The sequence below is a fragment of the Leuresthes tenuis genome, unplaced genomic scaffold, assembly GCF_036924035.1.
Source record: "Leuresthes tenuis unplaced genomic scaffold, fLeuTen1.0.hap1 SCAF_21, whole genome shotgun sequence".
In the NCBI taxonomy this organism is placed as follows: domain Eukaryota; kingdom Metazoa; phylum Chordata; class Actinopteri; order Atheriniformes; family Atherinopsidae; genus Leuresthes; species Leuresthes tenuis.
In genome coordinates, this window is record NW_027325375.1 from 10,122,115 (window position 1) to 10,139,147 (window position 17,033).

A 17,033-nucleotide genomic window follows, 5' to 3' on the forward strand; every position below is an offset into this window, starting at 1 on the left:
AAAGGATAGATGAATTTAAAAAGATTCTATAATATTGACAAAATGGACACAACATTGGCCTTAATTGCATATAGTGTCAGGAATATAGACATAATAGGAGAATAAGCGGAGGCAACGATATTGCAGCATAATATTCACAGTCAAAAACAACTGCTTCAGCAGTATTGGAGCTTCTTGGAGGGTAAACTGTGACAAATGCTTCGGTTTAATCTTCATTCTGGCTGTCAAATAACAAGGTATGTAACTTCCTTCTTACAGTTGTTTAAGAACCTTATTATCTCCCTGGAAGGTCAACGAAAATGTATCCTGAAAACCTTTGCATCCTCTTAAGTCACAGTCAAATTAAGTCTGTATCTTTGCCTTGTTGTATGAAATAGGTTCAGATGGGACACATACATGACAATCTTGTAGCTTCAAATGCACTTGAGAGGTTTGTTCTGCACGGTACATTTATGCTTTGTACCTGAGGCAGAACATCTAATTGGACCAAAACAAGCAGCTACCCGTAAAATCCTGGATAACAGAGAGGAGGCTGGAAGACTAATTTGGAAGACTGCCGAGCTCTATGCACTTTAGATAATGAGTCCTGTGGTAATCATGTACAAAAATAAGATATCCAAAATGCATTCTGTTCTGTACTGAATGCATTCTGGCTTTGCTCCTTATACTAGAGGCTTTAGATCAGAAAGGAAAAGGAGAAGAGGTTTCAGATTCCTCTTGTGAAACAAACTGTTACATGGTATTTCAAATTTCAAATTCAGGAAAAGCTTTGGTTGTCTATACTTTGGGTCGAATCATTGTGTGCATGCACATATAACACTCACTGATGTGTCCTCTTCTCAGATTGATTATTATTCACTAAATTCATTCTCAGCATCATTAACATAATCATGAAATATCACAAACTTTACTTCCTGTTCTGGTACTGCTGACACTATTACAACTACTACTACTTCCTGTTGCTTGTCCAGTTGCTGGTGGTATTTAACTACTGCAACCACGATTACAGCTCTTTCTATTATTATAGTAGATTATAAATGATTATTAATACAGCAACTCTGACATTGCAAAAGAGATTAGAAATTACCCAGTCAGAAAGACTGGAACCCGCACAGATTAGCCAGATTATGTTATGTCAAAACTGTGAGTGTGCAACAGTTGTCAGATGTGTCAGATGTTTAGTTACTCCTCAGCTTCCTTTAATAATGGTACATGTTACAAATGTAGCCTTTTTGTAGTGTTGAGGCGAGATTATCTGAATTAGAAGCTCAGCTTTGCACTGTTGAAAACCACCCGATAGCTAGACAGGTCCCTTTAGTCAGTGTGGAGCCATTTAGCGTAGCTAACCCCATTAGTTGCCCATCAGCCGCCCCTTAGCAGAACCCGAGCAGCCTGTGGTTAACCATCAACCTCGTCCACGTTTCAAATAGATTTTCTCCACTCAGTGACACATCTGAGGACAAAACCCTGGTAATTGGCAGCTCTATAGTCAGGAAAGTGGCATTAGAGACACCAGCGACCACAGTCAAAAGTATTCCTGGGGCCAGAGCGGGCAACGTAGAATCCTATTTGAAACTGCTGGCTAAGGATAAGCGTAAATACAATAAAATAGTTATTCACGTCAGCGGTAATGACACCTGGTTACACCAATTGGAGGACACTAAAATTAATCTTGCATCGGTGTGTAATTTTTGCCAAAACAATGTCGGATTCCATAGTTTTCTTTGGACCCCTGCCAAATCTGACCAGTGATGACATGTTTAGCAGCATGTCCTCCTTCAACCGCTGGTTGTCTAGATGGTGTCCAGCAAACAACGTAGGCTACATAGATGATTGTCAATCTTTCTGGAGAAAACCTAGCCTGATTAGGAGAGATGGCATCCATCCCACTTTGGAAGGAGCTGCTCTCATTTCTAGAAATATTGATGAATTGATTAGTCTGCAGGATGCAGAGCGGTAGTCTTACATACTTCTCTGCAGCTTTCCACCTGCTGCTACCCCCCCAAGAAACCTGGCTGCAGCAGGAGGATCATGTTAGCATGAATATATCAACTCTCTCTGACTATTTAAATGTTCACATTCCTCGAACCACAGGCAGAGGAGGAGTGGCAGCTATGTTCAGATCAGGGTTACTAATCAGTCCTAGACCCAATATTAGTTTTAGCTCTTTTGAATCTCTGATTCTCAGTTTTTGCCACCCAAATTGGAAATCACAAAACCTCTTCTACTTGATGTTGTGTATCGTCCACCTGGCCCTTATTCTGAGTTGCTGTATGAAAGAGTTTTTATCCCAGTTAGTGCTGAGTACAGATACAGCCATTGTAGTGGGTGACTTTAATATTTATGTAGATGTTGAAAATGACAGCCTAAATATTAACTTTAATTCTATATTAGACTCCATTGGATTTTCTCAAAGTGTTCACAGACCTACTCACTGTCTTAATCATACCCTTGACCTTGTGCTGACTTATGGCATTGAAACTAAACATTTAACAGTATTCCCTCATAATCCTGTCTTATCTGACCATTTTTTGATAACTTTCAAATTTACATTACTTGACTATACGGCTTCTGAGAAGAAATTTACATATAGAAGGTGTCTATCAGAGAATGCTGTGACCAGATATAAAGAGTTAATTCCACCCTCATTTCCTAACTGCCATGTGCAAATATTATAGAAGACAGCTGCTTAAATTTTACTCTAGTAAAACTTGACTCTCTTGTTAACAGCACTACAATTTCAATGTGAACAACACTGGACAATGTTGCCCCTCTCAAAAGGGAGGTAATCAGTCAGAAGAGGTTGGCTCCTCAGTATAATACACAGCTGTGTGCTTTAAAACAGACTGCAAGAAAGCTGGAGAGACAGTGGCGTTCCTCTTGTTTAGAAGAGTCTCAATTAGTCTGGAAAGATAGTTCAATAACATATAAGAAAGCCCTTTATGAAGCAAGAAGTGCTTATTATTCATCATTAATTGAAGAGAATAAGAACAATCCCAGGTTTCTTTTCAGCACTGTAGCCAGGCTGACAAAGAGTATTAGTTCTGTTGAGACATGTATTCCTTTAACTCTCAGTAGTAATGATTTCTTGAGCTTCTTTACCAGTAAAATTCTATCAGAGAGAAGATTCCTACTGTTATCACTGATATATCATCAAGTACAGCAGCTTTAGAAGTGTCTTTAGAACCTGATTTGTATCTAGACTGTTTCTGTTCAGTCGATCTCTCTGAGCTAAAACAGCAATAGTCTCTCCTAAACCATTAACTTGTATTTTAGACCCAACCCCAACCAGACTGTTCAAGGAGGTTTACCCCTTAATCGACACTTCCATATTGGATTTGTATTTCCTTTGCTTCTGGTACTACTGTGAGGAACCTTGGAGTTTTTTTTTTTTTTTTTACCAGAATTTATCATTTGGTGCAAATATTAAACAGGTTTCTAGGACTGCTTTCTTTCACCTTCATAATATTGTCAAAATCAGGAACATCCTGTCTCAGAGTGATGCAGAAAAACTAGTCCATGCATTTGTTACTTCAAGATTAGACTACTGTAATTCTTTATTATTCTTTTATTTCTTTTATTTTATTTTATTATCAAATTCTCTGAAAAGCCTCCGGCTGATCTAAAATGCTGCAGCCAGAGTTCTGAGGAAATCTAACAGGAGAGATCATATTCCTCCAGTTTTAGCTTCTCATCATTTGCTCCCTGTTAAATTCAGAAAATAACTAAAGATTCTACTCCTCACATATAAAGTGCTTAATGACCAAGCTTCATCATGTCTTAAAGATTTGATTGTTAGATATTTTCCCAACAGAGCACTTTACTCCCAAACTGCACGTTTACTTGTGGTTCCCAGTGTTTCTAAAAGTAGAATAGGAGGCAGAGCCTTCAGTTATCAGGCCTCTCTCTGTGGAACCAGCTGCCAGTATGTGTCCCGGAAGCAGACATCCTCTCTAACTTTAATATTAGGCTTCAAATTTTCCTTTTTGATAAAACTTATAGTTAGGGATGACTTAGGTGACCCTGAAACATCCCATAGTTCCCATAGCTCCATTTCATTTCTCATATGACATTATGTACATTTGACATTATTGTTGTCATTAACTTGTGTTTCCTTGTCTTAACAGGTATCCTTTGAATGGTGATATGCTGTTTGTTGTCCCCTCTTTTTTGTCCTCTCAAACCCCAGCCACCCTTCCTGAGTCTGGTTCTGCCAGAGGTTTCTTCCTGTTAAAAGGGAGTTGTTTCTTTCCACAGTCGCCTCATACATGCTCAGGAAGGGAGATTGGACCAAAAAGAAGTTTCGGTGCAATCTGTTGGTTTCGTTAGCTGGGAAATTATTTTTGAATTGGCTCCGTATGTATGAATTGGAATTTTTTTTAATTTAATTAATTGGTTTTGATTGGATTATAATTACAATGAACTGGACTCCAATTAGCTTGAATTGGACTGTATTATTGAGATGACATTTGGTGGGATTTGGCGCGATATGAATAAAACTGAATTGAATTGTCATGATAATTGTATTTTCAGTTAGTCTATGATATTTGGAAAACAGTTTGGGTATTCTTACACCTATCACCTGTTTGATCCTTTCGTTATAATGCAACGGTCCTGCAAACACAAAAGATCAGAGAACACAACCTTTCATAAAACTGTTTTTTGGAAGTGTTTTCTTTCCTGTTCAGTTATCTGAAATGTAAAATGTATGTTCTACTTGCTTCTAATGTCTAATGACTTTTTTAAGCTTAAGCACAACTTCACCAAAATCTGATCTCTCCCACAACATCCCTTTTCATTTACTGACAATGTGGCTATTGCAGCAGGTCTGTTTTCTTTATCACTTCTGCTTTTCTGCGCTGTGAAAACCTCAAAATTTACATCATTCTTCTGAACAAATCGTCTCATAGCCTGATTTTTCAGAGCCAATCAGCTCATAGCTCTCATTCTTTAAACATCAAGGAAATTCTGTCATTCTGTCTCACCGACAATCTTTTGTGCAACCCTCCTTTTCATCTCTTCCTCATCTAGGTTCACTGGGGTGTCGTCTAAGCCATCTGCTGCTGTGCCACCATCAGCGTCTAGGCTCCTTGGGGTCCTGTTCTAATCTCCTATCCTCATCCAGGACATCAATCCTCATATGATGTCATTGCTCATTAGAGTCTGACAGCCTAAAATTCTTCATTATGCATAACTGGATTTCCACTTTCTTTAAAAACATTTTTTTTTCTGCTTGTATGTTTTCTTTTCTTTTGCAGTTTTTACGGTTTCTATGTTATGTTTTTAATGATGTCTTGTTTTCCGAAATGTTGTGTTTTAGTTCTGTCGTTGCATTGGCAGAACAGGACCACCATACGAGTGTCACAGTCTCATATCAAAACAGTAGAATGTTAACATTAAAGTTGATAACAAAGGAAAACTTACAATCACAAAGCCCACATCACATGTAACTGTAATTTCCTCCTAATGTCACTAATGTGGTAACCATAGGGAGTTGTGTGTGAGTTGACCCTCACCTTCTGTCAGGCAGAATGGGAACCCTCCAGCCTTTGATGAAGCTCAGATTGCTGTCAGAAAGTTCCACCAGCAGAGGAAGTTTTGGAACCCAAACGGTGAGCTCCAGTGGTGCGCTCAGGTGCTCGTAGCTGAAGATGACTCTGGCATTCATGGAGCCCCGTGTCTCCTTTCCATTGACAAACACGTAGTCGCAATTCATGGATACCTAGGAAAGATCACGGTCAGGAGTCAGACCATCTATATGATAATGGCCATGTCAGTGGTAGAGAATCTAAAAGAAATAAGATGATGTATGACACAGTATGCAGAGTCCCTTACACAATACATAGCTGAGTATTTCAAGGTACAAACTTTAAGCATAAAAAAAAGCACAATGTAGAAAAAGGTCTCTTTGGCATGTGGAAAGTGATGTCAAACCTCACTGCATATCTTCTCTGACAATTTCCTTTTGGAAATATTTCACCCAAAAGTAATAAAATGCACTGTGGAGTTGAGCAAATTTTTCCAATATTTTAAGACGTCTCTCACCATTACATATCTCTTTAGCGTAACACAGTGGAAGTGGATTTTTTTTTCTATTGTGTTCATTAAAAACTTAACTTGAGAAACTCAGTCACGTTTTTTTTTGCTATTATCGATAACCCTGGAACAACTTTATAAAAAAGAATCTGATGAAGAGTGTGGATTATCAGATGTAATTGAGGAAAGATCTGGAAAGACTGTGTCCACTAAACAAATTAAGATGTTTTTGATTTTTAGTGCCAAAAGTGCTGTAGTCAATTTGCCTTCCACATATTGATTGACAACACAAAACCTATAGCAAACCAAACTTTCATTGACTTTGATCCTGCTGAAGATGCATGAGAAAATGGTTCTTTCTTTAAAGAGTCTGTCAAGTAAGTCTGTGTTTAGTACAGTATAGACATCTGTTTCTTAGTGGTTTGTTAGTTGAGGCTCTAGTTTGCGGGTTTTCATTTCATCCAAGACAGCATCAGCTAATTTTTATCAGCTAATTTTAATAACCTTGATTAGAAACATGGAATGAATTAGTGAAAATCAGCTGTTGCCGGAATGAAAACCCACAGGCTTTCCAGCCTTGATGTACAGAGCCAAGAACACCTGCGGTAAACAAAATGCTTACTGGCCGTGAACTCTTCCCTAAACTCATTTTCATCTTGACACAGTTAAATCAGTGCTTCTAATTAAATAAGCATTCAAATCATGTCCCAAGCCCACTTCCTCACTTGCACACCCTCATCATTATGATATATGGACAATTACATGTAATATGGCAAGAAAAGCTTTTAGGCAAACATGTCATTCAGCTGACATTTCACATGAACTTTGCTCATAACACCTTAGGCTCATAAATAAACATATTCACACATTTCACCTTTCACAGAACATTCTTGTAATGTGATATCATTTGTGTCATAGTCATGACACTGAATTCAATATGTGGGATTTTCTAAATTTAACTTGAAACAATTTTTAAGCCTTTCCATCTAGTCAAAAATCTCCAGCTCCATTTGAATTATCATAAATACTTGTCGCCCTCCATCACTAAATTATTAACTGCAACGGATCTGGAGGGCTTTGCTTTTGGGCTCCCACTGAAGATTTATCTGGTGTTGGGAGGTAGCTGGCATTGTAATCAGAGGATCTAATCTCCCGCAAATGGAGGTCGGGCTGGCCAGTCTTCTCAGGGCTGAAGATTCATCATAACTGGGAGGAGGTCTGGGTAATATAATTCCCCACATGCAGACAGGCTAGAGAGGGGGACAGGGGAGGGTGGTGGAAGAACTGCTAAAGATGACAATCTTTCTTTCTGGTTCGGTTAATGCAATTTTTCAGTTTGACCTCATGGGCTACAAGAAAATCAAGTACTTGTATGTTATCGTGCTGCTTGCTGACTTATAATCTTATCAGTATGTTCTGAGTTACAAAAGAAAAAGAAGTAACTCAACACAACAACCCCAGCCACCTTTTATTGATCACAGCAGGGCTGGTTGAATGTGGAGTTGGCAACATGTGCCTCCCTTCTACCCTACAGGCAAACAAACACACATGAAAGCATGCCCAAGCAGCAGCACCACTTCAGCTCCAGCAGCTATTGCTGCTGATAAACTTTGCTGGCTAATTGCAAGTCAAAAGCTGTTAGCGACTCTGAGTATCAGTGGTCCTGTGGGGACTCGCCAAGGAGGGCTTTCACACACTGAGCCACCACATGCCGTCACACTGCTGCTAATGCGCTGTGGCATCCTCCATGGTGCCAGCAGATTGCCTGGGTGGCGACAGCTCGTCAGGACAAGTGCAAATGCTGCCTGAGTTTGGTCATGCACTGGTCTCATGGTGCAGAATGAAAGACTGGTTGGGTTAAAAACCCAACCAGTCAAGCTTTACACCTTTTGTACATTTATTCCATAACATTAACTTAATCAGTTTCCCAAGTAAAGGCAGCCGTTTCTGTCCTTTAAGTGAATAAAGCTTTTGTTTGTTTTTTAAACATTTTATCATCATGTGCCCACTCATACGATATCACTAAACTTCAAAATTCTCTATTCATCCACATGTTATGATATTAGTAGTTCAATGCATTTGTTTGCACAGCCAGCTTAAATTTTGATCAAAGTAAGTTGACCTGGTGTCATCACTGCAGTTGCTTTAACAGTTTTGTAAAATGCTTCTCTGGAACCAATTCATCGGCTGAGCAGTAATGAGTGAAAGGACCTATAGGGACTAATACTGGTTCAGATTGGTTCAGACTGACCCATCTCTCAGACATATATTTAGACAGTAATGTGTCTGAATAAGATAAGCAGAAAATCAACAAGGCACTGATACAAGCAAGAACTTGAATTAAAACAAGAACAAGAATTAAAAAGGTAATACTCTCGTTCCATTTTGATGTTTTCTCTGACTTAATGTTGATGGGGATGGTCACCGTGTACGGTCACTATGACTGTACTACATATTTGGCTTTCAGCATGAAAGGTTGCTGTGGTAAATGTTAAAGCCACCTGATCAACTCGAAGCATAACACGTAAGACACACAAGTCAAAGATGAAAACTGGATTCAAATTAACAAAATGTTGAAACATTCAAAGTCATTTCTGTGGCTTCTGTTCCTATGCTGTATCTGCAAGTGATGCTTTGCTCCTACACCCTGATTTCCTTTAAGTTTATCAAAAGACAACAGAGAAACAAGTGGTTTTCATCTCCAGTGTCACAATGTTAAATACCTAACTAAGAGTGGACTGGTGCAGATGAAAACTAGAGCCATCCTGATGATGCTTGCATATTCATGTGTTTCCAGACAAAACTGACAATTATCCGAGACTTGATTTTCAAATTTTATTTTGCACTAAATTAATTGCTATGACATTCTGCCAAATGGAGGCTCCATCTAGGGATAATGTATGTGTTAAATCAGCACTGACTGAAAGCTGACATATGGCTAGCTTTGCTGGCACCATGTCTTGAAGTGGATTATGAATTTTTTCTTCATGTGATGAATGTGTGCTTGCTTCAAGAGCAATGCAATGAATGAGTTCATTTTGTTCTGTTAGCTAAATGAGCCAGCCCCCATTAGCCTGTTGTTGGCAGGATTGATGATGATGAGAACAAAAATGATCTGTTGTTCTGGGAAGCTGGGAGTTTGGGGCTCTTTGTTTAGATGTAATTAAAAAAATCATCATATGATAAGGATACATGAGTCCTCGACCTAATGTGCTTTATATAGAAAAAATATATTTTCGTCATATTTTCTACTGTGCAGGTTTTCAAATGAACAAATCAGAAATATTTGCAGTCTCTACTGTGAGGTGGAGGCAAGTTGGTTAAGATAGGCTCTGTATGTCTATAAACCAATATATATATATATATTCCAAACCTTGCTTAACTAGATATCATAACTGACCCCAAGTCCCTGGTTTAACCTCTGTCCCACAGCTTGTCCCACTCTGACAGGATCAAAGATTAGTGTTTTTTAGGTCCACTGTAAATTGATGGAAAGGAAGCCTTTCATGTCAGTTTTAGGCTTCATTATCCAATATGCTGTGAAGGAGAGTATTTCAAATGAAACCCTGAATCTTTCCTAACCAAGTAGTTTTGATATATAAAGTGAAACAACTTGCTTTATTGCCTAAACCTAACCAAGAAGTTTTGATGCCTAAACCTAATCCAGTAAAGCCTGATGAACTAGATTGTTCATTATTCTTGGAAGTCTTCTGTAAAAACAGCTTGTTGCACTTTCGGGCAGAAACACAACCTTGCAACTGAAAGAAGCATCTCCCAATCACTTCTATGAATGAAATATTGTCATGTTGACAAAGCACAACAAGCAGAGCAAGTTTATGAAGAGAAGCTGGCGTCACACCTAAAATCTGCATGAGTCCATATGCTGACTAGTCTTAACATTTCTGTTTTCGCTTATAGATTAATCCTCAGAGAAAGATGGATTCTCTTCTGACTGTTGGAGGGAAAATGGATTGGAAAACAACGTGGTCAAATATTTAGCTGCCTCATGCTGGTTTTAAACATGAGTTTCAGGCGGTGGTGTGACTTTCCACAACCTCCCCTCCAGCCTTTTTACAAAAGCTTTTGCTGTCTGCAAGTAATACTGCTGCAGTTTTTGCATTATGGCATCAACACTAAAGGGCACCTTGTGTGAATCTAATAGACTGCAGGGCCTTTGACACAATGTAATATTTGATACAACGGGATAAGACCAGGTTGAAGTTAATTGTGGCAGCAAAGAGTACATTAATGAGGACAAGCATGTTTGAGGACCAACTTTGTGTAGCCATCAGCATTGCTCTTGGTCTAAAAGATTTTACCTTTACTGTTCCACATAATCCTGATACTGGCCCCCAAGTGGCAGCTAAATTCTACGACACGTAGACAAGCATTTGCGAAACCCAAATGCAGAGCAGTTGCAGAACAACAATAAAAGCTTAAAAGTGCAGTTGACAGTACACCATCAACTTCTTTAAAAAGTAGGTTGAAGTTGGTGCTCTGTTTTCCCAGCCTAAACAGGCTTAAAAGTTTCTTTATGGACGTGATATTGAACATGTTACGAGCTCAAAATGAACAAAAAGCCATCATTATAAAATGTTCCATAATATGTTTCTAAGAAGCTTAATTCTTTTTAATACCCAGATCCCTTCAAATTATTTTCAAAGTTAAGTTGTGTAAGCTGACAGCTTACATGTCATTAACTTATATATTGTATTACATGCTAAATTTGGACTTGTACAAAAGGTAAATTTGTCACATCAATGTAGACGTGAAACATGCAGGAAAGAGTCTTCAGCAAGGTACGGTATATGCATGCAGGATAACTACAGGCATTAGATGTGGTGTGCAGAAACAGGGACTTATCTCTGGTTTTAGATGGGTCACATGAATCATAATGCCACAGGAGAAGATGATCAGTAGGGGATGGTCTGTGCTCTCCATGATGGTACATACCCCCTACCTCATAACACACTGTCAAACTCATTTGCTGTACTTCCGACCTCGTACAACTAGAACATGCACACACATTAAGGAACAATCTTAGACAGACAGGATTAGCTGATCTTCTAAAGGGTCCTCATGCGCAATGCAGCTTAGGTATTTACAAAGAAGAAAGAACTACATAAATAAATGTGACAGCAAAGAAAAATGACAGCCTCTCACCTATTTCTACCTTAAGAGTTAGAAGGAAAAAAAAGCAGCGCCCTTGAAGTTGGCAAATATCCAAATAAGAATGTTGGCCTCAAAATAAAGCTTTACTCAGAGAATTTTTTAAATAATTTTTGTTTAAATATAGTGTGAGTTGAAGGCTTCTAAAGGTTCTAAAGAGCTTTGTACCAAATGTATTTTGCACCAGTCTCCTGGATCTCACTGCAAAAGAGGAAAAACAATGACAAGAAAATGTGATTCAAATAGACTGACGTTATGTTTGCCATGAGAGTAATGTGACTGTGGCATAAACAATAACAACAAAACAGTGACGTGTTAAACCTCTTGCAGGTTCACTCTGACTCTTATTTCTGCATTCTGGGGGTCGTTTTATTGAACTGTCACGACTCATGTATTTCCCGGGCTGGAAGGACTCATTTTAAATTAGCAGAGAATGTTCAATGGTGGGATCGGCGAAGCAAGCTCACTCAATATCACACAGTCCAGCACCTTATCTTTAATGGATCATGAAAAATGATGAATGACGTGCTGAGGCCAGCCAACCCAGTGCAACACCTGTTCTTTTTTATTGACAGTACAAGACAATGCAGCACAACTGGAGCTCCTCCCGCCCTGAAGAAACAAATCTGTACAGGAAACGTATTGATCTGAACTCTGCTATAAGTCTGATTTATAATGTAATTTGTTCTTCCTCAAGCATCTATGTTATTAATTGGTATAATGTTGTGAACAAGATGGGATAGAGAATGTGGGCTAACATCAGGGTTGCTACACCGTCAAAGAGCCAAAATATACCAAACATATGCTTGGCTTTTCACAGCAACAAATAGTGGCTGGTATAAGCTAATGGCTTTCTGGCACTGGTCTGTAAAGTCCAATAATTGAACAGCTGTCCTGTCTCATATGACCTTCAAGAGCTGCTAAGTCACTCCAAAAAGATTTTATCTGTCTTGATGTGGTAGTTGGAGAGAACAGATTCAGCATTCTTGAAATAGAAGAAATTAATGTGGTAAAATTGAAAGATTTCAGTAAGTGTAAGGAAATGATGAGCCTGACAAGTTAAAGCTGATAACACTGTGACCTCCCAATCACCGATGAACATTTCCATCAGTATCAGCGTATCAAGTGCTACTGTGTTCAAAATGTTACGCAGCCTTTGAATGAAAAGCTGGAGTTTGAAAAATGTAGCAGAAAAAAAAAAATTAAAGCAGAAACTGGCTGAGGAGAAATGTTGATTTTGCTTGTCAAAATTCCCTGGTTAAAGCAGAACTTAAAAGCTTGAATGAAAATAACTTTTTGTCATATTTCCTGAAACCATCAGAGACAGCAATAGATGAGGCATACAGTCTGTGAATTATATCGGGTTCCGCTGGGTCCTCCTAGTGCTTCGAATGCAAGAATCCACAGTACATAAAAACAACCACTAAGAGCCAGAAGGGAACTAACTGGTGTCAATCACTTCTACCTTTATTGTTGCTGTGGTTTCTGGCGTGCAGTTGCATGACAGCCTCCTCTGTAGGGAGGTGCTTTGGAGACATTTCACCATCTTCTCAAAGATAACAAATTTGGCTTTATGTCCACTGTCATACAGAGACATAGATTAAAAAAAACTGTATTTTGATAAGCACTGTGACATAATGCAGTTTGAAACAAAAAAAAAAACATATTTGAACTGTTCAAAGCAGCGTTAGATATATATTTCCAATATATAAGATCTAATATAATGAAAATGTATTTGGAACTTTGTTTTTAAAGAATAAAGATTTTGCTTTATTGCTTGATGAAAAAAAGAGTTTCTTTAAAAAAAGAGTTTCTTCATTATATCACATGAACTTGTGACATTATTGTGGTCATTAACTTCTGTTTTCCTGTTCCAACAGGTATCCTTTGAATGGTGTTATTCATTAATTAATTGGATTTCATTGGATTATGATGAAATGATTACAATGAATTGAATTCCAATTGGCTTGAATTGGACTATATTAGCCCAACACAGTACAAGTGCCTTGAGATGACAATTGTTGTAATTTGGCGCTATATAAATAAAACTGAAATGAATTGAATTAAATTGATGCCTATGAAATTAAATATATTTTTTGTTTGGGATTAATACAAATCTCTTTATCCAGTTTGTACAGGTTTTTCACCACAGTTAGTAAGACATATAACTTAAGTTTGTATAGAGACATACAAACTTAATTTCCAGAAAATCTGTCAAAAGAAAATAAATTTCAGCATTTCCTTAAATCAACTTCATTGTTTTTAGGAAATGCAAACAAATGTAGGGAATGTTGGCAGCGATACACTAAAAAAGTTGTCATACAGGTATAGAAAGAAAAGTTTATGGAATATACAAGTAAGATTAGAAGATTAGAGAGGAATCAGATTAATTGGTGACAGGTGAGGGTGTCAGGAATGGGTATAAAAGGAGCATCCAGCAAAGACTAAGACTTTCTAAGTGAGGATGTGAGTTTGATCTTACAACATGTACAGAGTATAATATTGTGAAAAGATTAATGGAGTCTGGGAAAATCATTGTGTGTAAGACCATGAGAAACTGTTATGCCACCATGACCATTATAACTACAAAAGCTGATGAACAATGTTTAATTCGTCAAACCGTTAAATTGTTTCACGTTTCCATCTGTATCAGAAGCTATAAAATGGAGTTTAGAGAGGGCATTAACATTTGTCAAGTTTATTAGAAAACCTTTAGGAGGATGTTTTCAAACACTACTTTGATTTTAGAATGATTGAAAAAAAAAGTTTTATGAGTCAAACAATAGGATCGAGTGTAGACTGCACTGTTGGCACTTTTGTATATTTAAATATAACAAGACACATTATTTTTACTTCTTTGCTCCATTTACTTCTTCTAAAGCCACTTCTCCCATTCCACAATCCCTTTCAGTATTATGAACACTGCAAAACAGTACTGACACATCACTTTGGAGCCTATATAGTTGTGCAATCAGCCTATAGAGCAATCAATTATAGCTGTAATTGGCTGGAGTAAATAATAACAGAACAATCACAGCATCTAATGTGCTCTGGAAGTTGTCAGGATCACCATTTAATATATCTACTCAGCAAACAAGCTTGGATTCCCATGAGCATATGAGAATATTGGATGTTCTTCAACCTGGGACTTGGTGTTGCATTTTCCTGCAATCATCACACTTATATGAACCAGAGGAGGTAATGGGCTTTGCACTTCAGCTATGCAGAACACTGTAAGCAAGGTGTCTGCAAGGCAGGGGTGGAACATCAAAAAGCATCTCGTGGAGCTTGTACTCTGTCTTTATAAATCTTTTTGATTCATATCTAGAAGCTTATCTACATCCATTGATTCTATCTAAGAGGCAGGAATCTAATCAATAGTACATATAAAGAAGCCCTAAATGTATTTTTATGCTCTCCTGATGATATGACTGGTTCTGTGGAGATTTAAAGGGATTACATTTGCCAGAATTACATCTTCTCCCAGATACCGGGATTGGGGAAATGTGGTTATCTGTACCTTTACAATGTCTTCATTTGAGGTCTTGCACTGCACAAAGGCTGAGACATCCGTGACTGCCCCATTCATCTCTATGGAGACCATTTTAACAGGAATGGCCACAGTGCGTCCAGTCAGAATGGCCGTGTTGATAATCTCAGTGTCCTATGGAGAGAGGAAATAGACGTGACATTCATGAAACAGTTAAGAGGTAGAAAGTGATTTTCACTGATATTTCATCAGCATCACTGAAGTTCACATTTAAAACCATTACCATCCCAGCCCCTGTGCCAACTCGGTGACACTTGGTGCCAAACCAGAACTTATTTCTGTGTTCTAAAATGTCTTTTGTGGGATTTTATCAACTGGCATTTTCATTAAAAGTGCACTTTTCTTCCAATTAATGTGTGGAAGTCACTGAAATGAGGATGACAAGGAAAGAAAAGTAATATCCTTTTTATTAAATCATTCAGGAAACTCATTTGTGGTCCTACATCAGGCTTAAATTTTAGGCTAAATAAAAGGCAAGACATTAGCTGTACCAGCTGTGATACCTTTGTAGTTTTAGCACTCTAGTGTCAAATCAGCCTTACATGCTTAAAGTCCCCATTTACTGTGGAAAATGTAGGAGGACATGTTGGCCTCATGATGATATTCAAGCGAAAACTCTTAGAACAATATTAGACCATATGACCAAATGAACAAAAGAAAAAAAACATAAGAGTGTATTGTTCTTATAATTGCAATAATGATAATTCTGTTCAGGGTGTTGCATGAAGCTCATTTTCAAGGATAGTAGTGTCTCAGATATTTACAGTGTTTGATAGCATCAGTGCTGAGATATTTTTCTTGAAAACTGAGGTTCAAATACCATTTGATAACATCACTTTCAAGATTATTTCACATTCTCTCTTTGTTAAGGTTAGACACTGATACTAGAGTTATGAAAATGTTGTGGTTTGGTTTTAAATACACAAGTAACAACATTATACTTGAATTTTGGAAGAAGACAGCAATGGGATTGAGAGCACAACTGGATGACAACGGTATGTCTCAAACAGTGATCTTCATGCAGCTGGTTTTTTCCCCCATTCCATTTAATAAGCTGTAGAACTATTGTAGTTAGATGCAGTATAGCAACCTTGCAAATGGTCACAGCAGTCGATACCCGGAACAGAATAAAATGGGTAGGAAGATGGATGGCTGATTGGACAATAGTAATGACACAGTATTCAAGAGATAGTGTAGGCTTAAGAATAGTTTAAGAACAGCAATAACAGTTCACAATGAAAGCTCATAATGACTGCTTAATTAAGAAGAAAAATTACTGCAACAATATAATTTGCTTTTAGGATAAATAAAGTATGCTTTCATTTAATCCAATCAAATTTTAATAGCGTCAAAAAGGCATGTGATGTTTGAGGTTTTTGTAAAATGAAAACCCAGAAAATTAAGATTATTTCAAATAAAGAAAACTACAAAAATGAAAGAATACGCTTTTATATATGCACATCTAAATTTGTTTGACAATTATGCATGAAATAATAGGACGTATGTTTGGTGCATTTCTACCTTGATTTTTCTTTTTTTTTTAATAGCATCTGAGTATCAAAAAAGATTGAATAGTTCTTCACACCACATTTTTACTTCATATGCACTGGGCTGCATTCAGCCAATTAGAATACACAATTTTAGAATTAGAATAACCCAAGTGATTTCTCTTTTATTATTTTGACAATGCAGTTATAATAAGTTTTCTCATTTATAGGGAGGAAGTAGTCCTGGAGAAAGACAGAAATCATGCAAGTCCCACAAAAATAGTATATTCAAATTTCTGCTCAGACTTCATCTTACAGCCTTAATGAAAGCACAGAGCATAAAGTATGAGACTGTCTCTCCTCATGGGTTCTCATTCTAAACTGCAAGGCTCAGAATTGTTTAGTAATTGAGGGAATATTATACACCAAATCAGCAGGGAGTTTTGTCAAGGCACTTATTCTATGTAGCTTAACACATGAAACAAACACTATACAACACTTGTATCTTTCATTCTTCAAAATGCTTTTGTTAAACTGGGGATTGATGTCTACATCATATAATTGCACCCTCTTCATCTACAAACATTTGATGGTACCCAACTGTAAAATAGGCACCACCTACTGTCTAACAAAGAAATTTGCATTAATTTGCATTTTCTTTATGCAGATTTAAACTTTAAAATGTGTGCTTGATTCGGATGAACAGTTAGCTTGCATCTAAAGGCTCCTATTTGCTTCATAGACTAAGAAACATCTGCAAGCTTGACTATAAATCCCATCAGATAGCCCTC

The 17,033-nt window shown here is 37.6% G+C and overlaps 1 protein-coding gene across 2 annotated transcripts in view; it reads right to left on the reverse strand.

Annotated features, from left to right (window-relative positions):
• Positions 1–17,033, reverse strand: part of tmem132e (transmembrane protein 132E) — a 394,285-nt gene that overhangs the window by 38,040 nt on the left and 339,212 nt on the right. For both annotated transcript variants that reach the window (XM_072374892.1, XM_072374891.1), the window contains exons 5-6: positions 14,726–14,869; positions 5,517–5,722 (exon numbers count right to left, since the gene is read on the reverse strand). In XM_072374892.1, coding sequence (XP_072230993.1) covers positions 5,517–5,722; positions 14,726–14,869 — 350 coding nt within the window. The remainder of the gene's footprint in view (positions 1–5,516; positions 5,723–14,725; positions 14,870–17,033) is intronic.